At 41.0% G+C, this 26544-nt stretch overlaps 1 protein-coding gene across 2 annotated transcripts in view; it reads left to right on the top strand.

Moving 5' to 3' along the window:
* The first annotated feature begins 3676 nt into the window (after nt 1-3676).
* The window catches only part of EPB41L4A (erythrocyte membrane protein band 4.1 like 4A), a 137561-nt gene continuing 114693 nt past the window's right edge, over nt 3677-26544 (top strand). The window contains exon 1 of one of the 2 annotated variants that reach the window (XM_066988024.1): nt 3677-4024. In XM_066988024.1, the coding sequence (XP_066844125.1) occupies nt 3926-4024 (99 nt within the window). In that variant the 5' untranslated portion in view covers nt 3677-3925. The remainder of the gene's footprint in view (nt 4025-26544) is intronic. The other variant, XM_048052173.2, reaches the window with a different exon arrangement.

The following is a 26544-nucleotide window of genomic DNA, read 5'->3' as shown; positions in this document are numbered from 1 at the left end:
CTATTCAAAATTAGAAAATGCAGTATTTTTATGACTTACTTAATCATTAAGTATGTGTATGCAGTGCTGCACTCTCCTAGGGGCTTTTCTAGATGAACAAGCAAGGAGGATAACAATAATGGATTTTTACTCAGTGGTTTGTCAGTTTAGAGCTCTTCAAGGTGTCTATTGCTACAGAAATGCTAAGAAATTTAATCAGCTGTTCAAGAGTAATTTTGGTCCTGTTAAGGTTTTTGTTGTTGTTGTTGTTTGTTTGTTTTCGGATTATCTCTGCTTTATAGATCTGAATATAGTTCTTAATTTAACATTTCTTATATTTAAGTGGTCTTGACTATTACATCTTAGTTTAAGGGCTCGCTAAGTGTATTAAGTAGAGTATAATGTCAAGTCACTATTCACTCTGGATTGCTACTGCCTGGTGGATGTATGCAGATGTGATGTGTAGTAGTAACATATAGTTTGGAGAAATTGTTAGACTATACCATTCATGAGGGTGTTTTAAGTAAAAGCTTTATTAAGTGAAGTGAAGAGAAATGTGAATTCATACACTTCTAGCACACTCAAACTTCAGGTTCTGAATGCTGTAAAATAGGTATGTGGAATGATTCTTTTTGCTTTGCCTGCTTCAGTCCTCCTCTCAGCTGGAAGAGACAGAAATAAATATAGCTTCCAACAGCATGTCAAACACCTGGAGAACCTCTCTTGAAGGACTGCAAATGACTGAGGGCAGTTCTGAGGCAGTGATGTATGGGCAGGTGGGTGCATGTGAAGCCGGAGCAGTGCAATGCTGCTGAAAGAGTTGCACCTTGTGTTTCCTGTGAAGAACATAGTCCCTGCTGGAACCTGTTGAACGGCTCTCCTGCTGGGAATTTCTTTAATGGAAGATGCATTCAGGGTTGTGCATTTAGTCCAGAGAGTACATGCTGCTGTTTTCTATTTTCACTTTACACTTGTTTTACTAGAGTGCAGTGATTTTCTCTGCTCCGCGTGTGAACAGGAAGCCAAATCCAAGACACATCTTTACACCAGGAAGAAAGTGAAGATGGTGCTCAGTGTCTTGCTTTAGCTTTTCACAGGTCCCCAGGATGCCACGTGGATGAAATATAGGAATTACTTTTCTATAGACTGGGGAATAACAGTGACAGGTCAGTGATAATGATAATGGCTAAAAAAAGATCAGCATGCCTCTTGCTACACGTTCAACTACTGGTAGCGAAACTTTAAAGACAAGTGAGAAAACAGATATGCTAAACTTTCCTTTGGGCAACTCGTCTTAATGCTGACATGTAAGAATATGGATGTAGGTCACTTCATATATAGAAGTCATGACTCTTAGTTTTTATGACCACATCACAACTACTTGATTACAGCTAAAACTAATCATTCTTATGAAGGTGTTCTGGATTACAGTGACTGCAGTGAATTGTGTTGTGTACTTCATGCAATAGGCGATGGACAAAAAATGCCTTTATGTCCTGGTCCTGTATTTACATGCCTGAGTTAAACATGTCCGTAAGTGTTTGTGTAATGAGAGTTTATGTCAGCAAGTATTGCTTTGCAGTGCTTGACCTGTGTTTTTTTTTTTTTTTAAATTTTTTAATTATTTATTCGTTCATTTATTTTTTTTCTTGCAGGGAGCAGGAAAAAGAAGCTCAGTTTTCCAATGGATTTGAAAAGCAAATGACTATCTTATGTTTCTCCCAAGTTGTGAGCTGTCCTGATACTTGACATACTTAGGCAGGGCTGGTCTTAAGTAGCCTAGAGCTCCAAGCAAAGCCTTGGCCCTACATTTTTGCCCCTCTAAATCAGTTTTGCTTTCTTGAGCCTCTCAAGGCTCATACTGGTTTCTAGTATATATTCCCTCCTCTCTCCTGCTCTCCTACAGATTATCTCACTGTCTCAGTCCAGGACTCCCTCCAAGGTTCTCACCTCAAATGTTAGGTTCAGGCACTGCTGATGGAGCAGCTCCTAGCTACGCTCTCTGGCAGTAGTTGGTTAGGAGATGATTTTATGTGTTAATATCTCTGTGCTCCAAAGACTGTCACCAGCTGAATACGAGTGCACATTTTGTGTAGTCCCTGTGGACCAATAAGCTAGTGTGCAGGAGCCTGAAAAGAATCTTCAAAAACAGGAGGCATGAAATCGTTTGGTTGGACTGCTTTTAACCTTGATTTAAACTGCTCAGGTGTGGGATTGTGATTTAGCAATATAAGCTGCTTTTAAATTATAGTTAAAGGTTTTAAAACAGATTCAGGGTTCACTGAGCCCTCCCTCTCACTTGATTATTCAATGATTTATACATATATAATGACTTTAACTGACGGAGGGGGTAATTTATGTCATGACATGCATGATATATAGATCTAAATAGACTAGCGAGAGGGAAAAAGGAGCCATCTGTTCCCTAGAAAACTGTCCATTGTGAGAAGGATGCAAGAACTGTGCTTGAAAAATGTGTTTGGAAAGAGCAGGAATAAATTTATCTAAATTTCTTGTGCTGTGTGGATGACATTCTCGTTGGGCATATATAGTCTAACAAACAAGATTAGGAACTTGAATTTTTAAGCTTTTGCCATACTTCATATTCTGAAAGTAGCTCAGAAGGCTATGTTTTTATGAACATGTATAATACTGGTTATACAAGTGTTTGTCTAAAAAATTTGTCTTTTGCCCTCATGGAAAATACTGTTTTTGCAGCTACAGGATGGATAAAGAGATCCCAGGACTTCACTGTGCGTGTTTACACACAACCTGCACTTAAAAAAGGGAAATTAGAGAGATATCACTTGGGAGCATCAGGGTTTAATTTAGGGCAGGTGTTTAAACGCAGAGGTATCATTCCCTGTGCAACTTTCCTACATAGCTAGTAGGGTTTGTCCAGGGAGGAATCTCCTCAAACCCCTCTCTTATGCAAAGTGTGCAAGCCGGCTATCATCAGAAAAACATACATATTCCTAAAGTTACACATGCAAAATTTGTGTGATCCTCGGTGGGATGGCTCACACATGCAAAGCTAAGCAAATGCACAGGCACCCGTGAGATCAGGGCTTAACCTTTGGCCCGAGGGGGAGAAATTACAGAATACAGATGTCTGTATCAATCAAAATACACGGGTGGACCACTGTGTGATCCAGAGAGCGTATGGAGGAGCGGCAAGGGCACTTCCAACTTCTTTTATGTTCTACTTTGCAAAAAATATACTACAGGGATGGGATTTTTGAGGCACGAGGGGGTGCGTGAGGGGGTTAAATATATTTGTGGCAAGTTCAGTGTTTAATTGCACACTAAACGCTCCCCACCAAGGCTACTTGGAAAGCCAGCCTCCTCACGAACCCTCACCCCCCGCCAAGTAGGGGGGAGGCAAAACAACACCCCCAAAAAAACGAAAAAAAACCAACCAAACAAAAAAATCAGCCTCCTCACCGCCCCCCGGAGCCCCCCGGCGCCCAGCAGGGGTCACTGCTGCTGCGGCCACCGGCAGGGGCGGCGGGTCCGGGTGCGGGGGGTCCTGGTGCGGGCGTGCCGGGTTCGGCGCAGGGCGGCGGGGGGGCTCCGCGGCCGGCAGCCCCCTCACATGGCCGCGGGCCGCCCCGCGCCGCCGGCGGGGCCCAGGGGCAGCGCGGCCGCCTGAGGGCCGGCCCCGGCCCGCGGCTCGGCACAAAGGGCAGGCAGGGAAGGAAAGAGGGAGGGAAGCAGGGAAGGAGGGAGGGAAGCGTGCGCGGACGGGGCGGTGGCTCGCTGCTCGCTGCGTTGCCCCGCTGCTCCCCTGCGGAGGGCACCCCCCGGGGATGGCCGCGGCGGGGGGCGGCCCCGCGGGGCCGGGCGCGGAGCCCTAGCGGCCGCCGAGCCTCTGTCCCCGTTCCCTGGCTCGCCGCTCGGGGGCTCGTCTCGCCTCCCGGCCCCGGCCCGGGCCGTGGCAGCAGGCATGGGCTGCTTCTGCGCCGTGCCCGAGGAGTTCTACTGCGAAGTTTTGCTCCTGGATGAGTCCAAGCTGACCCTCACCTCGCAGCAGCAGGGCATCAAGGTACGGGCGGCACGGGGGCTGCGGCGGCGGTGGCCGGGGAGGGGGGCTGGAAATGATCGTTTCGTGGGTTTTCGTGGCGATCTCGCAAATGACAGGTGAGGCGGGGGGACGCGCACCCGCCGGGTGGATGGGGCTGTGGAGGGTTTGCTCCGAGGTGCTGTGGAAGGAGCAGGTGCCGGAGGCTCCGGAGTGCTCGGGACACCGGGCACAGGCGTTATCCCGAGCATGCCGGCAAAGAAAAGGGGAAGGGAAGGAAAGGAAAGGGGAAAAGGGACAAGAAAAGGAAAGAGGAAAAAGGGAAAAGAAAAAGAAAAAAGCAAAAGGAAGGGAAAAGGCAAAAGGGAAAAGGCAAAATAAAAAGGAAAGGAAAAGGCAAGGAAAAAGGAGAAAGGAAAAGAAAAAGGAAGAGGCTCTGGGAGAAGCCCCTCGCAGCGCGGAGCGGCTCTTCAAAGCTGTCCTGTGCCGAACGCTAATGAGCCCCGACGGAGCGTGCAAGTGCCGAGGGTTTTCGAAAGGGCCCTTCGCTCGGTCCTCTGCGATTTTAAGGCTGGTGACAGCAAGTGGCGTGTCTTGGACACTTGGAGCGCCTGTTGAAAAACAGGGGGCTTTGGGTTTGGTAGTAGCGTGAGAACATGGTTTCAGCGTGGGATCAGGGAAAAAAAAAAGGGGGGAGAAAAATCAGTTCTCCTAACTTTATTCGTGGAAATGGCAGAGACTTTCAAAGAATAAAAAATCATCCTGGGATATCCTGTATGTTTCAGGTTGGAAGACTAAAATTTGGTGAAGCAGCTGGTGAAAAGAAAGGAAAAGGGAGGGAGGGAGAGGGAGCCCAAATCCAACTATAAATTTAACTGTCTTCTCTGGCCCTACCAGCTCTGCGTGTATGGAGAACTGTCAAGCCTTTCAGAGTCAACTGCCTGCAGATAGGCTCATAAATGCATGCTTCGTGCAGAGGAGTAGGCAAATCACAGTGACGCTGGAATTCAGTACCTACCTAAGGTCTTTGAAGTCTAAGTTTAGATGCATCTTTGTATGTGCAGACATGGGTTTGTTATGCATATTTATACATACATATGCTTTTGTTGCCCGTGTAGTTACGGAGCAAGAATATTAGAAAAACAATCTGCAAAGATAGTCCTGTGGCTGTTGGTCATGAACCCAAACCCTAAAAAGTGGTGGGGTTTTGTGTTTGACAAAAACCTCCCATGGGACAGAAAAGGTGTGAAGATGTAACTTCTTTTTAAGAACGTGTGGCTTGCAGTGTTGGGAACGGTCTAGTTTAAGACCAGGGAGTGGTTTCCTTCCATACTGACTGTGACCTGGTGGTGGTCTGATGCTGAAGGTTTGATCCCTTCCACCTGCTCCTTCACTGTGTTGAACCTGAGCTGGAACAGTGTGGATCTGACAGAAAAGTAATAGTTTGTTAGCATTTTAGGGTAGGCACTGAGATTGCACAGCAGAGAACTTTAGGGAAAGAAGGTTTTCCCTTTTTGTAGCAGCCTGTATTTTTTTTTTTTTTTAGATTAATCTTGTATAATGTGAAGACACACCCATTGCTGCAGCTCTGTGAACCTTTGAAAGCCTGTGGAAAGGAGCTGCGTAGCTCTCCCCTAGCCAGTGGTTTCCACCTTTGTCTTCTGCTTGCCTTTGTACTGGCACAAGTGTTTGTACAGCTGTGTGTGAAGAGCAGTGCACGTCCAGCTGAAAAGTAACCACTGATTTCCCTTTTTCTGGATTAGTCTTCAGCTGGATCAGTGCCCCGATCTGCTTCACAGCTGGAGGAGGGCAAGACTGGCTCTTTCAGCTGAGTCCTGGCTTATGCCATTTTAAACTGCTCAGGGAGCATCAGTGTTGCTTTTAGTCTATGGATTTCCATCAAAGTTATATGATTATTTCGTAGTAAAAAATAAAATAAAATACAATTTGCTATGTTCTGTCATTTGACATTTCAGCCATGAAGTGAAACAGATGTATAAGCCTCTTCTGAATGTTTAGTTTTAATTCTTTTGTTATCATATACATGTCTAAAAATGCAGAGTCTTGTTGCACTTGTTTTTATAGAATTTCAGTTTTGGCACAAGGTACAGGTTATATGTTTGAATGGATTTTATTCTAGATCTGAGATTTCCTCCTTTATTCTCTCTTCACACTTTTAATTGGGTTTACAGCTACCCAGGAAACTTATGTCTTTGGTACTGTTTTACAAACCGTGAACTATTACAAAACCAGAGATTTAAAGTGGTTATAAAAGCCACTTAATTCCTCTCTTTTCCCCCAAGCAAATGCATGTCTGCTAGAAATGAAAACCGCAATTTAATAGCTATTTGCTGTCTGTGTACTTCCTCTATTGTAGTGGATTTAGTCCTGTTGTTTGCTTTTAAGGGCAGAAGACTGAGTGCTGTGACTCTAGGAGTGCCAGGCAACTTTATTTCTTCGGTGAATCTGAAATAATGGCAAGAAGTAGACACTTGTCCCTGAAGTTTTGAAAATGCTATGCTTAGTTTGCGTGATAATTACTTCTGGCTTGCTATGTCTGACAGCAGCTCTGCGTAGCAAAACATGACAGTCTGAGTTATGATCTCTCTTAGTGCACTCTTGATGCAAGAGCAGTGGGCTTTCAGTCGCACTTCAGACTAAAACAATGAGCGGAGGCCGTGCAAGAGTAAGGCTTTGAGAACAGTCTGGGGGTACTCGGCTCTTCTCTGTGGATTTCAAAGGATTGAAAGGATACTGAGGGTTGTTTTTTTCTGCTCCCAAGCAGGGCACCCAAGGTGCAAGGAGGCCGGGTGACGTTCCCAAGGTCACACAAGGGGTCAGCATCAGAAGGCCGGAGGCAGCCAGCAGGGCCCTCGCCGCCCATGGCAGCTTGTGGCGTGACCTGTGCCTTGTTGCCGCTCTGCTCGTAATAGTTTTTGCTCCTCACGGGTTTTCTGTTTCCTCACTGTTAGCTGTGAGGCCTTGCTCTTCTCCCTTTGTGCCTTCGTGGCTTGAGATAAGAGCACTGCGGTGCGAAAATGGGGAAACTAGCCCTCCGGCCTGCAGGTTGGCAGTAGGCTGGTAATAGTTAATCAGGAAAGGGCATCAACTATCTCATAATTGATATGTTTCCCTGTAGTACAGTAACAGAGAGGGGTATTTTGGAGAGTATATGTACTGGGATAAAAAAGAAATGTCTGTTCTTAGGCCAGACTGTTTTGGATCAAAAGAGGCCCTTCACTGCTTTCTGGTAAGGTGTGTCTGATCCTGGTATGTGGCATCAGCTTGAGGCATCTTCTCGTGCTCCTGGGTGGAGCTCTAAAAGGATGTTCAGTATACCAGCTGAGAGGTTTTTAACAGACCTGCTACAAATAGGGCAAGAATTAGCTGCTAAAATAATCACTTTTCCATTTTTTTTTTTTTTTAAACTGACCTTCACACAGATTTAGCAATAAATTGGGCAGTTTTTTGGTAAGGTCTTTGGTAAGGCTCCTACTTCTGAGTAGGCATAGTCTATTTCTTGAAGTCATAAGACATGCCAGTAGTGTTCTGACATGATACCTGATTGTGGATGGGTTGTGTGCATCACATACTTTGATTATGTTAAGAGTTGGAGTAGTTGTCCTCACAGAAGATTTTTTTTTTTAATATATTAAATTTTGTACCAAAAACCACCACCAACAAAAAATACTCGAAGTGGGGTGTGCCTTTGGCATAAGCTACTTTAGGTCTAGGGACTCCAAGCAGGCAACGGTAGGCTCTTGTTTTTTTTTTTCCCCAATATAAATGCATAATGCATGCATGCACGTGTCAGCAGAAAATAGATCCCTACAAATAGAAAGATCTCATAGTTTGTTAATGATTCTAACTGAGAGTTGGCATTAAAAGTCAAATTAGTAGTCATTTGCTGTGTGACTATGGGCTGTGTACTTAGTGACAGTGATCTCTGCTCTTTTTTATTTCTACATCTTTTAAAAAGTAAAACATCATTCTTTGATAAATTTGCTTAATTATGCAGGTACACTGTTTCAGAAATCATGAAAATCTTTTTAATGGTAGATTGCAGCTTCTTTTGACCTATGGTAATTGTGGTCTGTTCTAGTAAACTGTAATATCAAAGCTGAAGCACGTTAAGTCTGGGTATTCTTTCCCTTCCCCTGGTTGGATTTTTCTGGATATTTAGAGTATTGTTTTGAAAAGAATTGTTAATAAAAGGTAAACCATTATTAACACAATAAATAAAAAACACAATCTTGAATTTATTTATTTATTTATTTTACCTTGAAACAGTGTTCAGAAAAACTGATTCTATTTATAAGTCTTGTTTGCATCCTTGTTGTTTCTTTTAGTTATAAAAACTGCAGTATTCTGTCAGGTGTGCATATTTTGTACAGCAGCAGAGATCAGACTCTAAGTGTGAATAAGTACACGTATTTTTCTTTAATATTATTGATACAATACCACCAAACATTCTTTGTAACAAAAGCTACAAAAAAAATTAACAAAAATGTAAATTAATGTTATTCTATATCACTTCCACATTAAAAAGATTCTAACTTCATTAAAATTTTATTATGTATATAAAATGGGACTAGGGAATCTGTGCACCGAGTACAAGATGGTGCATGTGCAACTGTGCAGTCTCAGTTCTCTTGTTAAAATAGGAACAAAAGGATTCACAAACCTTGCTATTAACTACCTCTCAAAATCACCGTCATGTATTTGAAATAGGTTACTAATTTCATGAGGATCTTTACAGATGAGACCAGCAATTTTGAATACTCCAGGGAATAACCAAAAAATAAATGAAGCCTGAGAGACTTTATTTTCCCTGGGTGCACTTAACAAAATTAATGAAACCAGCATGACAGCAAGAAGGAAATCCATTAACTTTTAAATGAAGTTACCTCTTAGTCAACCTGAGGTTTAGGCAATAATATTGACAGATGAGTCTGTTTTGCTGGTTTCAATGAGCAATAATTTCTTAACATATTCAGGGTAAATGTAAACTGTGTGAGATGGCCTTTTTATTAACCTTTATTTTGGAATCTTGTAAGTTGGAATTAGCACCTCTTAGAGTATTTAGTATAGTTAAATACTGTCTGTTGATATTTTACTCAGTTTATTAAAGTTCTAAGTTGAATGTAACTGCGAAATTGCAACCCTTCCCTTCAAGAAGGAAAATTGCTGAGAACTGGAACCACATGGTATGAGGGGAGCTCTTGAGGTGACTAAATAATGAAGAAGGTGCTTCAGAAAGAGAATTTAATTAAGAAGCTGTATTTTTTTTTTTGTCATTTCACATTCTAAAATACTTGTTACAAAGGTGCTATTGAAATTGTAGGAGAAAACAAGAAGTACTTACTGGTCACGCTGCATCATTATTAATATTCATATTTTTGCTGGAAAGATGAGAGATTACTGATATATTGCTGAATATATTGCCCTTTCTTTGTTCTTGTCAATTTTTCTTTTTTTTTAATTTAAACCCTTATGTTTAAGAAGTTTTTTTTTCTATTTTTTGGAAAGATAGTGCAGTTATATTGGCTGCATTTTATTCAAAAGTGAGATCTTTGTGGGTGTATAATCATATTTAAAAATCTTAGTAGAATTTTGTAGACTTAATTTTTAGCACGCATTTCAGATCTTGTGCTTGCTGTATACCAATGTAATTTCATAGTTTAAAATCAAGATTGTAATTTCTATATTGATTGTGCTTTTGTTCCCACTTCTTCCTTCGCATCCTGGCTGGAGGATGATTGAACCCTGCAGGCACTGAGGTCAAAGGGACATGCTTGGGGGCGCCCCATGCTATTACTCAGAAGTGGAAGCATTGCAAAATGGGAGCTCTGCTCCTTTGGTTGTGTTGCACTGTTAAGGGGGGAGCCTGGCTGTTCTGCCAAGTGGGAACACGCCCTTTTATCTCCATTAAAAGCTTGTTTTCCTTGGTTTGTGACCATAAATACTGATTTTATAAAAGCTAAAATTTAAATACTCAGAGATTTATATCACTGTAAGCCAACCGTACCTTGTTTTGTCTGTTGTCCCACTAGTCACAGTTTGACTCCTCAGGGACTCCTTGGGAGGCAGGTGTACAAAAAAGGGCCAGGGAGGTCCAGTCTAAGGTGGATATGAGCCACATGCATTTGTAGTCACATCACCAAGTGGATTTACATTGTTTATTTGAGAGAAGGAAAGGAAAACAGTAGCAATGGGGAGGTCAGAATTAGGAGACAGAAAGAATTGGGAATATCAGTGAGAGAAGAAAAGAAATCATGTGATGACAAGGGAAGAAACCCTCTTATGAAGTGCAGTTCTATTAGTTCCTTTCCAGAGCAGGAAATGAGAAACCTCAGTAGTTTCTTTGAATTGGCAATGCAAACCATTATTACTGAAAAGTAAATGTAAAACACCCACATAGGGGTTTTTGGATAATTCTTCACAGAAACCTTTAGTGACTGGAGTGCATCATCAGCATATGCAACCTATCTGAAAGGGAGTGCTATCTGAAAGCTTGTTTCTTGAAAGTCTCAGAGCTTTGAAGTGATTCCTTTTAAACAATTCCTTCTTTCTCTTTGCCCCTAGTGATTTTTTTTTTCTTTAATATTCTGTCTTGGTGTGGCGTGAGGGAAGTGAATGCATGTGGCAAACCATCACTTAGGTGAGGTATTTGTATTATGTTTAATAAGGGGGATCATTTACATTCTGTAAACACCAACTGCTTCTTCTGTTTACATATTCAAAAATATAATAAATCCATTATTTACAGTCATGGATAATTACTAGTGTGAAAGAAAAAGTGGGCTATATTTTGTGTGGTTCTTGTATTTATTTTTTGTCAGTGTTTACCCTTTATACTTTTCAGGGTGACAAAATGGTTCTTTGTGAGCCAGACAAGAAAACACTCTTTCTTCCTCTAGGCCCAGTTATTGAAGTTTCAGATTGGTAGGTAAAATCCGTGCGTGATTGATAATAAGCAGCTCAGCACCTTACTGTGCTACCTTACTGTGTTCTCAGGAAAACGTGAACTAAGTACACTGAGGGATAAGTTCTTTGGCTGTGTGAGACAAAGCACCTTTTAGTAATGGAAAAGGAGGATCTTTTATCTCTCTGCTGCATGAAAAGTATTTGAAAGGCAGAAAATGGCAGTTTTCCGTTGTAATTAGTAGTAAAATTTGGCATGATTACTAATGTGTGTAAGCACTTGCTTATGCTTTGCAGAACAAAAGGCAGTTGAGCATCTTGCAGGATTAAGCCAGGTGGTCACTGGACCTGGTTCTTTTCTTCCACGTACTCTATTTTTCAGTGTAACTTCTTATCTATGGTAAGAGTCATCTTTACGAGGGGCTATGCTGAGAACCATAAGGGCAAGTGCATTTTATTTTAAGGCATGCCTGTTTACCACAGGAAATTGGTGAAGCTAATGAGGCAGAATTCAAAAAGGAGGAAGAATGCTTGTGTGAGGGGTGAGCTCAGCTGGGAGCAAATGGCTAGATATCCCTTCTGGAAAGAGAGGAGAACCTCTGAATGCTGGTATGATATGTAATGTCAAAGCAGACTTTCCACATCCACCTAACTGGGCGCATCTTAAACTGCCCTCAAAGCTAGCTGGTGTTGGCCATCAACAGAGACAGAAGCAGACTGCAGTGGGCCTTGCCTCTGCTATAATTCTTTGTCTGTGGCGCTATTTATTTGTCTATAAGATAGAAGATGGCTGTTTGTGAGGTAGCATGATCTTCTTACTGGAGTTGAAGGGAATGGAATCCATGTGTTGGAACCAAATCGAACTGTAAGGCTACAAGTGCTACTACCTACTACTTTTTCAGTTTTTGTTCATGCTGAGAAACCTTAATATTCTAAATTTCCTGTGGTTTCCTGTGTCTGTGCCTTTACTGTCTGGAAAGACAGTATGAGGGAGTGCAAACTGCTTGCATCCTTGGCTAAATGGTGCAGACTGGCCACATCTACACCATGTTGCATGCAGCCCAGACCAGGTAGGGGTATCTGGGGCTTGTTTGATGCTGAGAGACAATCTTTTGTCTGCATGGTTGGCTCTTTTATTCAATATGCCAGGGTAAAAGAAAGACTCAAGTCTCAGACCATCAGAGTTCTGGTTGTCATAGCATGACAGTGAAGAGTGATAATATATCAGGGTGCTCTGAAGCTGCATGCAGTGCTATATAGTGCTTGAAGACTGATATGAATGAGTGAAATAAGCTGTTTGTGTTAAGGACCATGCAGCAAGTCATCCTGACAGCTATTCCTGGATCTCCTTTCAGAGGAAGTTAGGACACTTCAGAACGGATCATGGGAGAAAGGTTGCCTAAGTTCAATATTGGTTGTCAGCAAGCAAAGGCCTTGGGCAAATGAAGAGAGATGCAAGTTGACAGCATGGTTACACTTGCAAAAAACTTTTCCCATATTGTTGTTCCCTTGGTGAAAGAAGGGAAGAAAGCCACAAGACCTTGCAACAGAAGCTTTTGAAGAGGTGTGCGGATGCCCTGACTTGCCCTCAGCTTTTTATGTTTAATTTGCATTGGCTGTTTTGGGTAGGGGAGAAGGCAGTTGTATCAAAGGTGTTTTTTAGTATTTTTTTTTTTCCAGGATTGAATAAAGCCCTAAAGTTCAAAAGATCAAATACTTTGCTTCTGTTTCAAGTGATGTTAGATTCTTCAGCCATATTCTTCCCCCTATTCTTTTTTTCCTCTCTGAAAGTCCCTCAGAAGGACTTAGATATTCCAAAACACGTGCCTTTTCTTTTTGTAACATTTGAGTTGGCTTAACACTTCAATTTTTTTTTTCTCTGTGTACTTGCTTCACCTGGAACACTAAAGCTTTGGGATCATATTTGGAAACAAAAGCTTCTGGTATCCTTCAAGATGCCACGTTTATTCTGGATTACTTTGACTAGTCTTTTGTTCTTCTGTGTTAAGACTTGACAAGTATAGTGTCTTTAAAATCACCTCTACAAACTATCTTCCTCCAAAAAAGGGAGGTTGTATTCTCCCCTCTCCCAGCACTCCAGATAGGTGTGGACAAGATTTATTATGAAGAAAATGCTCTTGGCCTTCTGATTCCTTCAGTTACTCATCTGTCCCTGGGCTGTTCTGGCAAAATGCAATTCTTTTCCTTGGGCAGTGATTTGGTAACAACGCTTCTTTTTCTTGTGAAAGCAGTAGTGACTTACCAAAGCCTTTCCCTGATTTGAGAATACTTTACATGGAGAACCTGGTTGCAGTTGCAGTGAAGGCAAAAGGTGTTTTGGCATGCTTTGCCACCAACTTCAATAGGAGCCAAATTGGACCCAATTTTTCTACAAGCAGGCTCAATTAATAAATGATGACGCTGCAAATAAAATGTGTTGGATCTTGTTCAAAGATGTTAGATATTGTTCACATAAAAGAGAAGTATAAACTTTCTACCTTTTATTTAAAAGTTAAACTTTTTCTTAGTCATCCTTGGCTTTTCTTCAGAGTTCAGTTCTTGAGTCTGACTACTTAGAACATGAAAGCTGTGTTTGTTGCTCTCAAAACTGAATCTTTATTCCATGATCCTCAAGCTGTTTTTTCTCTTTTCCCACTTTCCTGAAAAAATTCTGCAATAGAAGCAAAGTTCACGAGCTCTCTCCTGATGTCTCTGCTTAAAGGTGAACTGCAATGCAAGCCATGTTTGTTTATAAACTGCTCTGTTGAACAAATACAGGTGAAGAAAAGTCAGAATGGTCAGAAAAATAATTATTTTTGATAACTCTGTGTGTGTCCATATAAAAATTGGAGGGTCTTCGTGAAAGGAAGATGTTTAGGGGCAGGAATCTATAAAATATCGAAAGGAAATAAATCTCTCAGTATTTGCTTTCTTTTGTTGTAAATCCTTCATTGCATTGGTTTGTCCTGTCTGTTTTTATAATGGCCCTTTTTCTTTTTTTTTTCCTGTAGTTTATGAAAGCTCCAGAAGAAGGCAGAAATCTCACAGGAGAACATGCTTCTGATTTGGCATGCTTTGCTGGGAGAAAAGTTTAGTTGGGGTTGGGGGTTGTTGGATTAAACCAGCTGCATTGAGTTCACTGAAAATAAACAGAAAATATCTTTTCACTATAGAGGTCTTCTTTTTCCCTACTCTTACATATTCTGTATCTAAGCTCATGACATTTTCCATTATATTGATTTTTATTATTATTATTTGTTTGATTGTTTGTGAGCATTACGTAGGTGAAGGGTTCAAATCAGAAGCCTGCTTTCCTGTACAGGAGCTAGCAAAGTGTACAGTGCCTTTAAGCAGCAGGTGTGTGCTCTGAAGATCACCACGCATAAAAATGCCCTTGCATGTTGAAGTCAGTTTTAGACCATTACAGGGAACAGTTATGGAGAACAGGAAACCTGATCTGCCTGATAGGCGCTTTCAATTCAGCGCAGCCTTGCAAAGAGGAAAAGAAAAAATCATAATGCAGGGAAAAGCACGATTCTTCTTAGGTCTTGTAAGCCTGAAGTAGGAGCGGGGAACCAGAAGAATGGTTTAAAGGGAATTGCAGAAGCGATTGTTTAAAGTGTACACAAAGGAAGTCTTGCGTTCAGTCGAGAGCACTAGCCATTTTCAGTCTGGAAGAAGGGACTGAGCATTTAATTAAACAATGCCTGTGACTTTATTGGTTTATACTCCAGTGTTCCTGATATGTGTAGACTGAGATTATTTTTCACGTGTACAGCTGTTTCCTCCTGTACAAAGTTAGCACTTGAGTTTTTTGTAGGATGACAATTGTTTTGGTTGTGATAGCACTGGAGCAGGCTGACAAAACATCGAAGTACTCCTCACACCACCTGTACAAAGGCAGGCCCTGCCCCAGGGATGCCTCCATGTAGGGCTGAAGCAATACACGGTGAGCAAACTGACAGGCTGGTTGGGATGGAAAAGAGGGCACGGCATCAGTTCAGGAAGTATTGTCTCTGGAGCAGGGTAGCTGACTAGTTTGGGGTTGTTGTTTTGACATCGCAAATTTACAAAATTCTGCTTTTTTTTTAAAAAAAAAAAAAACCAAAAACAAAACACCAGGTTTGTCTGCCCCAAATTATAAATACATACGATGGGTAGCTCTGGGCTGATCTGTATCCATATCCTGGATGGGTGTCATGATTCTGCTTAAGGATGTTCTGTTTTCACTGGAGAACATTTATGAAGGTAAAACAGTGGAAAGAGTCTGCATTGGTACAATTAATTTGTACTTTCCTTAAGTGGTAAAGGTAATTGGTTAGCATTAGCAGCTCGACAGCCCTTCCCTGGGGCGGGCTGGCAGGGAGGAACACAGTGACTCCATGAGCTCCGTGAAGAAGGTTTTTAGGCAAGCCTGAAGATTTTAAGCGTCTCTGACGTAAAGCTGCAAAGGCAGCTCGTCTGCCAAAGGTTATTCCAGAGTAAATACTGACCTTATCAAAGCACAGAACCCATCTGTCAAACCTTTGGATCAACCCTGTACACCCATCACATCCCAAAGCCTCAAGATTTGGTCTGCATACAAAAATGGCCTTTCTCACTAATAGGATGTGCTTTACTGAGCAGAACTGCAACCCCTGGTAGCCTGGTTACACATTAGGAGATTGCTCGTGATACTATTATAGGCTACTCACTTAGGGGGAAAGGAGTATGCTGCAGAAGCTTAAAGCACCTTGAAACATGCATTTGTGTCTATTTAGGGTAAGGATTTTAGCAGAAAAAATACTTTGGTTTAATAACAGAATTGCTAGAACCTTGGTGGAACTGATTACTTTTGACCTAACTATTTCATTTAGATAGAAGGCTGGATCTACTTGATTTTTTTTTTCTTCATTATTTTGAAAAAAAGTTGGTTCTATACTGGGCTCTTGCTTCAAGTGGGCATTGTATCTTCAAGTGACAGTGGGAATCTTTATTGAAATTGATTAAGCCAAAATTAAGTCGGTGGTTAGGCTTTAGTCAGCTTGCACGTGTTCAGCTACAGGAGAAAAAAAATAATATTATCCTTTGTCAGATTATTTCAAGTGTCGTTTGAACAATAATGTATCAAAACAAAATTCAAAGCAAAACAGCAAAAATCATACATGTGAAAAAGAAATTGGGAGGATCTGGTCTTGGTGAGGAGGGTCCTGTTGATGTCAATTGTACCATGTAATCATAGACAGGACTGGCATGGTATTTATTTTCAAAAGTATTAGGTGCGTGCCTGAGTCTTTTGAAAGCTTGTATTTCTAAAGATCATGCTTGGCATTCAGATAATTCTGAAAAGCTGTCTCAAGGCCTGAATTACCAGTTACAGAGTAAATATCAGTGCAGCAATACCACTTACATTGAGGTAATGTTATGGTGCCTGGTGTATGTGCACTGGACCCGTGAACTAAAACCGGAAAGCAGCTTCTTAGCATGATGAATTGGCATTTTCTTATTCAATGCTAGGAAAAGAAGATACAGGATTTTATGCCATTGAGTTGGTATTAAAAATCAACCAAACAGAAAGAATCCCACATAGCTAAATGTGGGTTTAACAGTTTTAAGAAACAGCTGTTACTGACAAAAAGAAATGTTTGCCTCTAAGCAATACTGTAATTCTTCACAGAGGAACATATTAAAATTGCATTTCATAAGGAAAGTTTGACTATCACAGAGTCATTTATGCGGTGACGTGGAGCTGAAAATTGTATGATTCAGGTAGGTGTGTAAACCTATCTGAAATCAAGTGCTCCACTAGGAATACAGTATCTGAACCTCTCACTTACATGCAGTGCCTGTGGGCTCTGCTGATTCTCACAAGTTTCTACCTAAAGGTCTGGCCACATGATCAAGCTGGTCAGTGTCAACTATGGTAGCTCTCCCCGTGCATAAATAGCAAATATTTCATAATTCAGATTAGATTGTAGTAAGAGGATTTAGTTGCATTACCTTTCATTTGCTGTTGGCTAACAGCCTATGCTGGCTGTGGCAGTTCGGCCCACATGGGTATCTTTTAAAGGTGTTTGAGTTCTTTAGAAAGCTTCAAAACAGCAGTGTTGCAGTCTGATTTTTGCAGTGAGTTTCACTTTGTTTGGAGTTTTCTTCAATGCGAAGACTTGGAATTTCTTTCTTGCTCTCGATTAAAATAATTAAAACTTTCTGTTGTCATAGTTACAGAGAGGAACTCAAAAGCACGAACCCTGCTAACTCGTAAAACCAGTAAGCTGCATGTTTCTATGTGGAAGCTCAGAATTAAAGCAAATGTTATGCTTTTAATTTTTTTTTTTTCCTTGAAGCTGAAGTCATCATTTCTTAATAGCTAGGATTGCTTCTGTAGAGCAACAGGAGTAGAGGGGAATTGAATGAGTTAAGTTATATAATCAATTTATAGGGAATTGCATTATGTGAAGACAGTCACAAATATGTTTTTTTTTTTTTTTTTCCCTGGTCTGATCTGTTCTTGAAAACCTCTACTAAAAGAGATTCTGCAGCCTCCCAGGAGCTCAGCTGCAGTCCTTTGTTACTCTGGTTAGAAAGCTTTCCCTGACATCTAGCCAGGGTCACTTTTGTTTTCAGTTAAGCTACTTTCATTTTTTCCTAACTTCAGTGGGTCTGTGCATCGGGTACATTTGATCCTTAGCCTTTTTCAACATGCTATTTTATAGTATGTTGGGAGACTTGATGCTAGGAAATGCCAGAAAAAACTTTTGATCTTGTGCTGGGACAGGCACTCAGGACAGTTGTCTGGCACCCGAGATGAGGGAAGGTATGTTTATATAGGACATAAAGCTGGGTTAGATGTTCTCTACTACTGTGTCATATTCATGCACCTAGGCAAAATATCAAGACCTCTAAGGGTTATTGCTCTGCTGCATTTTTCTGAGAGACCCCAGCAGAGGCAACTTAATCTGGTGACTCTGCAGAAGCTTTGGCAACTTCTTCCTCCAAACCACATCACACTTTTCAACACTTTTCAAATGCACATCTCTGTGCCTCACGTTGGCAGCCTCTGGAACTATTCACTTGACATTGCCCCTTCCAAGACAGCTTTAAACTGAGCACGGCTGGGTCCACAAGTCCAGAAGATGTGATGTGAAATGTTCTTCTGAGGCAGGTGATGGGGAGACTAAAAACTGGTAAGACTGGTCTGCTGGCCAAGCCTTGAGATGGTTTGTGGCTGAGCAGTGTGCAGTTTCTGCTTCTACCAGCCTAAACCCCTTGGGAGGGCCTGTGCTTCAAGTCCTTGCACTGCACAAAGGGAAATTTTATTTCATTTGTGTGTGTGGTTTTTTTCATGATTTTGACTGTAAACTTGGGGAGTTAAGGACTATTAGATGTATTTTTCACAATCCCTAGCAAGGGGTGCTACAGGATTTTGGAAGTCTCTTTGGGCCTTTTCCATGTAAATGAGGGTAATGATAAAAGATCAGGAGGGGCAAGTGAGGGGAAATAAGCACTGCAGTGTGAAAAAACTACTTTATATTTTAATTAAAATCGATCTTATCGGTTGTAAGTCCTAGTACCATACAGTTCTTTCTTAGAAGTTCTGACAGGATCTTGAAGACTGGAAATGTGTTCAGGCAAAAATCTGAGGTTTTATTTAACCTCAAAGAACAGGGGTTGACTTAAAAAGAAAACATGCCCTCAGAACAGAAGTGGACAAAAAATTTGCAAACAAACCTCAACACCAGCTCTGCCAACTTTCTGACCACCCTTTCTACATTTAAAAAAATAAAAAATAAAAATCCCTGCAGCCACAAACAGATCTATTTCTCTCTGCAGAGTTAATTTTTAAGTTTGTTGGATTGGTTTTCTGCATCTGCTTTTTAACATCTGTGATACTGTTGCATCAGGTGTCCCTTCCCATTTCCAAAAGTTAGTATGAATGCACCTTCCAAACATACAACTCAGGGTTTTAGAAAGATTTTAGAAAAATCATGATTACTGGAAGAGCCCTCTGTATTTGGGAAGTTCCTGTATGTGAACTTGTGTTGCCCACAGGCAAAGCTACTTCCAGTTTGAGCTCAGGCTTTGAAGGACCCAAATGTATAATCACTTCTTGTTGGGCAGTTCTCAAATTTCACATTTAAAGAGTTCTCCAATATCTTGGCAGTCACGTTGTTTTTCTTCTGACGGCGTAACAGCAGTAGTGTTAACCACCTTTCTTGCCAGCTGCTATCCAGGTAGCAAGATTACAGAAGGAAGAGAAGAGAAGAGTGTTGAACTAACATTTTTCATCGTTGTTCCCGTTTGGGTTCAGTTTTACTGAGGTTCCATAGAAATGAAAAAAAAACGTTTGCATTTGCCTCCAGTTTGACTCTTGGCTTGCTGAGATGCTTGTCTTCAGGGACAGCCTGCTTTGTGTTACCTACATGATGTGAATCCCCAGGGGAGGAGGAGTATGCTCATCCACAGCACTGGCATTGCAATTGACAACTTCTGATCTGGACCTTTCTTTTGGGATCCAAAAATCCTGAGTGCAGTAGAAATAGAAAAAACGTGGTAGAGATAATATTCCCTTCCATTCGTGCTTCTTCCTGCCTAGACTTGCCAGTATTTGTATCTGTGGCTGCAGAGATGGGAAGGAGAGGAGGTACACTACAAAGACCTTTGTAAAACTATTAATGCTCAACCAAATTAAGAGGGAAAATGTTTTTGATTAAGAGAGAATGTGTTCCTTGAACTCTGTCCTAATTATAGCTGCGTGTTTCTCCTCTTCTAACTTGGCCCAGCCCTGTCTAGGCTAGCCTGAGGACTACTCTAATTTACTGCAGTTGGCCATGATTCCTGAGGAGCTGCGTGCCACCTGGCTGTGGCTGGAACAGGATTTATCCCAGACGCTCCATCTCCCCACCCCGAGAAGAAGCTGTGAGCAGGAATGTGCAGGAGCGGATGTCCTGGGTAGCAGTTCGCCTGGGTCCAAAGTGGGGAAACCCCAGCAGGGAACTTGCTGAGGCTCTCCACATCAAGCTGTTTGGGTTGCAGAGAGGACAAAACTTCTGCTGACCTCCTCCAAATACCCTTATGTCCCCCCTTATGGTGAAAAGTGTGAGAGTTACTATCTGAAGCCCTGCAATTTTAAGGAAAGGCATTATGAACTCACGGTGAAGTCAGTGTGTTTTCTCAGGGGTCCTCTCTACTTAAAACACTTTTTTAAACAAGACTTTAATTTGTAAGTCAACAGTGCAAATATTTTGTCTCTGCAATCTTTACAAAAATGTTACTTGTACAAGCAAAAAAGCAATATTCCAAAGGGAGGCTAGTTGCCTTAGTTAATTTACAAAAGATGGGTTTATTGTTCATCTCGCTGAAAAGACTTTTTGTCTTGCTGTTTCACTTAACTTAGTGAATATTAATAGTAACTTAATAAATAATTACAGAATACAATATGACATGATAAGTTCTTCAGGTCATACTTAATTCAACCTGTTAACTATTTTTTTTCACTCCTTTGCATCAGAAATGCTCTAATAAATGCTGTTAAATCCGCTCTTCTTCCTCCACACCTTTCTTAATGATTGTTTTAGGGGTCATTAGTACAAATGCTTGCAATGAGGCTTAAGAATTAATTTCGTCAGTGTCTTTCCTAGAGCTATTTTTCCTTTAAGAAAAAAATAAATGCATCTCCGCTGATGATATTCTATCACCAATACTATTTCTAGTGTTACCTTCCCGCTTTTTGTATTGATTGAATTTTGTGATCTATGTCTAGACTCGGTATTTGCCACCTTTGCTGATGGTTCAACTAACACAACCACACTTGCATCGTATTAGGAATGTAGATGCCATTTTAAGAGTTTAGAAAAGTAAAGAGTTGCTCCAATGCATTTTACCAGTTTTAAGGTTGATATTACTATATAGGGAAACATTTCCTGCAGCCTTCCCAACAGTTCATCATTCTAGAAGATTCATCTTAAAACATGTAATATTGTTTTGCCACATGTTAATTCAAAAGCAGAACAAAGTGTGGTTTCTTCTTTCTCCCATCTTAACCTTTTCCTTTTAATCCAACTTCATGTTATACAAGCCTGTTGCCAGCAACAAAATTTTTCACTTTACATTTCAGCAGATTAATTAGCGGTGAAAACTATGAATCATCTTTCTGCTACGCAGAAGCAGATTTAAGTTTAAGGCAGGTTTAAGATTATGTTGAACTATTATATGAACTATGTATGTTTCAGTATGTAACGGAAAGTCAGAAGCTATCCATAAATATTGATTGTGAAAATTAGTTTTCTGGATTTTTGAACATCTGGATGTGTTCTGTGCAAATAACCTGCAGAGTTTTGTAAGTAGTCTGGTTTTACTGAGTAATTATTAAAAATACTAACCTGAAATTAAATAGAAATGAACCATTGTAAAAATGCCTTTTGGAAGCCTTTCCTGCCTTTTCCTTATAAACGATGCAGTCAAAATATGGGGAGAAAAATGTGTAATCTCAGAAAGTTGACCGGTCATCAACCAAACCCATTACATGACAGTTTTGACTGTGTGTCTATTCTATACTGTGGTGTCAGCTTGTTCACAAAGTTGTTTTGCATTCTTTCCCCAACACTTTTCTTTTCAACAGCAAATTTACTATGGATTAATACTACAATGCCAAAATGGAGAAATTATGCTGATGTGTTTTTGGTACAGTGAAATAATCATTTTCAGTGGTATTATAATAAAGCTATGTGCTTGACTGTGCTGTATTTGTGGAACAAAGTATAAAATGTACATTTCCTCTGTTTGTGAGAGGCTTGAGCTTTCATACAAAACAGACTCAAACATTTTACAGTCATGCATAAAATTATTGAATTGTGTGTCCCTGTTTCTTTAATGTTGCTTCCTTTGATCTAACGAGTTCAGAAGCTTGCTTGGTGGGCAGTTGAAAAACTATTTATCTTGCAGTTTACAGTGAAGTTACAATAATGCGTTGGCAGTTTGTAATTAAGCTTAGGCTTAACAGTGTCAGTTCAGTTTTGTCAGATTTTTTTTTCTTCTGATTTTATATTCAGAGGAATTTATATCCTGCAAGTCCAGCACTAGTTGTTGGAAACATTCCTTCCAAGTCAGAGGTCTTAAGTGTAGATAGTAGATGGATAGTAAATATTGGTAGGTAAACAATTGGAGCACTGACACTTAAGTGTGTGTGCATGTGTGGGCATACAGTGTACGTGTGTGTATCTATACGTATGTGTGTAAGTAATTGAAAGGGCAGGGCTTTTTTCCAGGAGATGAGTGGCTGAGGAGTGCAGCATGGTGAAGAACTGCTGAACTACAACAGCTCAAGTGACATTCCTTGAAATCCTATAAGAGTTTTTTGAATCCCTCGTAAAGACACAGAGGGTGCTCTTAATAATTTCGTGCCAGTTAGCTGATGATGGTGTGCAAGTTACAGATGTATCATCCTCATAATGTTCAATATTAGTTGTCTCTGCTTACTGGTATGTTGTGAATTTGAGGAATTGGAATTGTATCTTTATACACACCTTTTAGTTAAATGTGGCACTCAGCACTGTGACAACCAGGAGTTACCAAAGAAAAAAAACACTCTACCCTCCGTAACTTCTGGCTTTATTCCCCACTTCTCTACTTTGTGTGTGACAGCATGTTTGTGAATTGCTATCTGCATTTTTTCCCTTGCATATTCAGTGATCTGAGTTAGATGTGCAATCTTCTTGTCAATGGAAATTTTTCCACCAATTTCAAAAGGCTGAGGCTCAGCCTGTTTTCAGTTCCTTCTTTGTTGAGTAAGACTTTTGATAACCTCAACAAGGGCATGGAAAAATGGGGCGTGGGTGGGTAATTTTCTCAAAAGAAATTTTAAAAGCTCTTCTCGTATTATGTAAATGTTGCTCTAGCAGAACAACAATAGGTAGAAAAAGCTTTAAAATATTCACTGGGACCTTTTAATTTTAGATGTAATTGTGCACAAGTGCATACCATAAATATTGCTTCATGTATTAATCATCTTTGTCAGCAGACTAACTGAACATATACATACAGTATTTAAATGAAAAGCAAGATTTAATACAATATTAGGTGACAGCATGAGTCACGTTTTTAGCCACTACAATCCTGAAAATAGTGCATTGTTTCCCATTTTCCAGTATCTCTTTCAGAAAACGTAATGCTAGGATTTTCCGGTATGGCTTTCAAGTTTAATTTTGGTATATTTGGTTTCTTACAAAGCTTTGTAGATTTCCATTGATTATGTATTAAACTTGCAAGCTATGGAATTTATAAATGGTCCAAAATAGATCTGTTGTATGGTTTATATTGATTTTGTATATTTTATGTATGGATTACGTAGGATTTTTTTGTTTTTAAAATCAGTTTTTCTCCAATGTTTTCTCTTCGAAGCCCATCTTTTCCAGTTCAGCTACTGACTGTTTTAAAATGTTATTGATCAGTCTCTTCTCATTGCAGGCATTAGATATTACAGGTGATTCCAGCTGTGTAGTGTTACACTTAAGATACGTTTTCATGTATTTCTGCCTATGACATGGACAAACAAGGTATCAGGGAAATCAGGTCAGTGGAGATAAAATTGCTTACCCCAGTAGCAAAACCTGCACAATAGCAGGGCGAATGAAGTCTCTGTGGAAGCAAAGAGTTGGTTTTACAAACAGTGTTTACAGTGGATTGGTTCAGCAGCTCAGGTGTGTTTGTGTGCTTCATTTTTTTTTTGTGGGGTGGGGTTGGGTGGGCATACTGTGAGTACAATTGGATCAGACTGGGAAGTTTTTGATATAATCTGAATATTCCCAAAGTTTATGTTACTACAGAGATTAGAAGTGGGTGTATAGGTATTGTCTGTATTTTACGTAGTTTGAGGGCTTCCAAAGAAAATACCACTGTTACAGTTCCTGATTTGTGATAGGTTTTGTGGAGCATCACTATGGAAGTAATCTGTCTTGATGTGACTGCAGGGTGCCAGTCTTGGCTGGGCAGTTAGGTATGCTTCTGATGGTGTCACAAATGAACAGGGTATTGGCCAGTTCTAAAAGTGCATGAACAACAATTCCCAACTGTGCACCTGGGTCTGTTTCAAAGAATTTTGTATGTTACACTTCTGCTTACCAACATGTTAATAATTTTCTAGCAGGACAATTATTATTATCTTTTTCCTGTCATCACCTACTTAGGCAAACAGGAGCTGCCCTCCCCCCCCCCCCCCCCCCCCCCAAAAAAAAAAAGCCCCTGTTTCTAGATTGCTTCTTACAAATTGCTCTGTCCTGTATTCTGTGTGTGAAATATTAAACCATCTCATCCTTCCCTCTGTGTAATAGCAGCAAACAATGGAGAAGGTGGGAACTGGAGAAGCATGGGATTCTTGCCTTGTAGACTGTGAATTAGCATGATGGGAATATGAAGCCAATCTGGGCTGCATGACGTGCATGACATATACTTCACTTGGATGGGAGTGTTCTGTAATTAGACTTACATGCACTACTTGAGGGGAAGTAAAGAAATAAAGACTAAGCTTTTAAAACCAGTTATGGTTAAACTGCACAATAAATTGATGCGTGACAGTCTCTTTTCTATGCTTTTCCTTGTGCAGCGCAGCGCGCTTTGGTTGCTGCTTGGTTCCTATTTCATTCCTGTTCTCTTCTTACCTTCTGCCTTTTTTTCTTTTACTTTGTCTGTATTTGGTGTTGTGAGCCTATGGGGCTTTGTCTGTTTGTCTCCTTGGCAGCTTGCATGCTGTAGTTGTGTACGGCATTCCTCGCCACATCACGTGTGAGCAGGTCGTGAAATCTCAGTGGTGTGAGCAAGGGCATGGAGACAGGGCAGGGTGGATGTGCAGAGCTTACGTGCTGCTTCCAGAAGGCTGGCTCCTGTGCTGCCTGCCCCCTGTGGCTACCCCTGCTCGGCAGAAGGCAGAGCCCGTGAAGGTGCCTGCTTGTTCACACACAGCACAGCGTCTGCGGTGAGGAGAGAGGAGGAGCCTTGCTATCTCTGTCTTTCTGTGCCTTTACTCTGCCTTCATTTTGTGTATCTGTGGCTTTCTCCCTCCTGACTGTGGCTCCGGGAACACACACCCTTCCAGTTAATGCCTGTGTTCTCTTAGGTTTGAAGCAGGAATAAAAGAGTTTGAAAAGACTGAAATCTTTGTTGATCACCTATCTTTAAAGCATCCCCCAGCTGCTATGTGCTGTGTTGCTCATCAGTACATGAAACCCAATGCGTGACTGCTTTAAGTACAGCTGAAGATCTTGTGGTCTCTGTCACCTGGCATTCGAGCAAGAGAAGAGTGAGGCTTTGTAAGGTCGTTTTCTCATTCAGTCAGCCACAGAGACCCCACAGAAGGGGGCTCTCCGTTTTAGTCTTTTCAAAGCGCAGTGGTCTCTGTTATCACATGTTACATGAGAAGAGCTCCCCGTATAACGTGGTTGGCTGGAAACAGCTGATGCTGAGTGCCTCGCTGCTGTTCCTAGGGCTCCCAAGCTGCGTGTGGCAGACCTCCATGAGCTGTGCTGTGCGCCTGTGCCTGTATTCGCAGGGTGAAAGAGGGAGGGCTTATTTGTTGCATAGCAGTAGTCGGAATTGTTTGGAAGGAGCTTAGAGCTGATGGCAATTAACAGAGCCACACTTTTTAACAAACCCAATTAGCATTTTTACATTTAGTTTTGATTTTTTTTTTGAAACAAAATCCATTCTTCTGATTGTTCAGTTTGTTTTGAAAGAGAAAAAGCTCCTCTGCTCATGCCCCAGTATGGGATGCTCCATATGGGTACTGATGCTGCAGGTCTGACAGTGTGGGTCTGGGGAAGCTCCCTTGGGGTCTGTTGTAACAGCACTGCCAGCAGGAAGGCACAGAGCTTGTCACCAGCCCAAGATCCCTTCTGTTCCCTGGGCTTCCTCTCCTCTGCTCTGGAAAACCTTCCTTCACATCCCAGCGCCTCCATCTTTCCCATTTCAGGTGGCTTTCAGTCACCTCAGAAAGCCCCAGTTTTTTCCACAGTACTCTCCCCCTTGTATCCCTGTCTGTTAACCTTGAACTTTCCCATCTTTGTGAGGAGGAGAACTGAGGAGTTTTTTTTTTTTTTTTTATATCCATTATCCGTTTTTAGTGTAGATCAAATCAGTCACGACAAGTTGTCACATTTCAGTCTCGCATATGTAAGTCAAAGTGTGACACTTTAAAAGCTCAGAGTACTTATGTCTGACTTATGAAGGAAGATAGCTGTGAACATTGAGTTTGTGGGGTCTGGTATTATGTAGATACAGAAATGCAAGAGAAATACAGATGAAGAAGCCTGACGAAGAGGGTAGTATGAAAGACTGGCTCATAAATTGCTTCAGTGTATTTCATCTTAGCAATAATATAAAACAGGCAAAACAGCAGCAGCAATAAAAAAGAAATCTTTTTTTCTTCCTTTTTCTTTCCTGACAGATTGTGTCAAATTGAGGGAAAACAGCAACCAAAAACAAACAAACAAAAAGTCCACCACCAAAAAACCCCCACCCATTACTGTGGAGGAGAAAGCTTTTGTTTATGCTTTACATGCTAATTTCAATGCAACTTAACTTTGGAGCAATCGTTAGATAAATCTACCCATCGTTAAGCTCACTTTTTGTGGCTTGTATAAACTACAGAG

Source organism: Anser cygnoides, chromosome Z (assembly GCF_040182565.1).
Source record: "Anser cygnoides isolate HZ-2024a breed goose chromosome Z, Taihu_goose_T2T_genome, whole genome shotgun sequence".
In the NCBI taxonomy this organism is placed as follows: Eukaryota; Metazoa; Chordata; class Aves; order Anseriformes; family Anatidae; genus Anser; species Anser cygnoides.
Note: the sequence above shows the minus strand (reverse complement) of the source record. Positions and strands in the feature narration are given on the sequence as shown.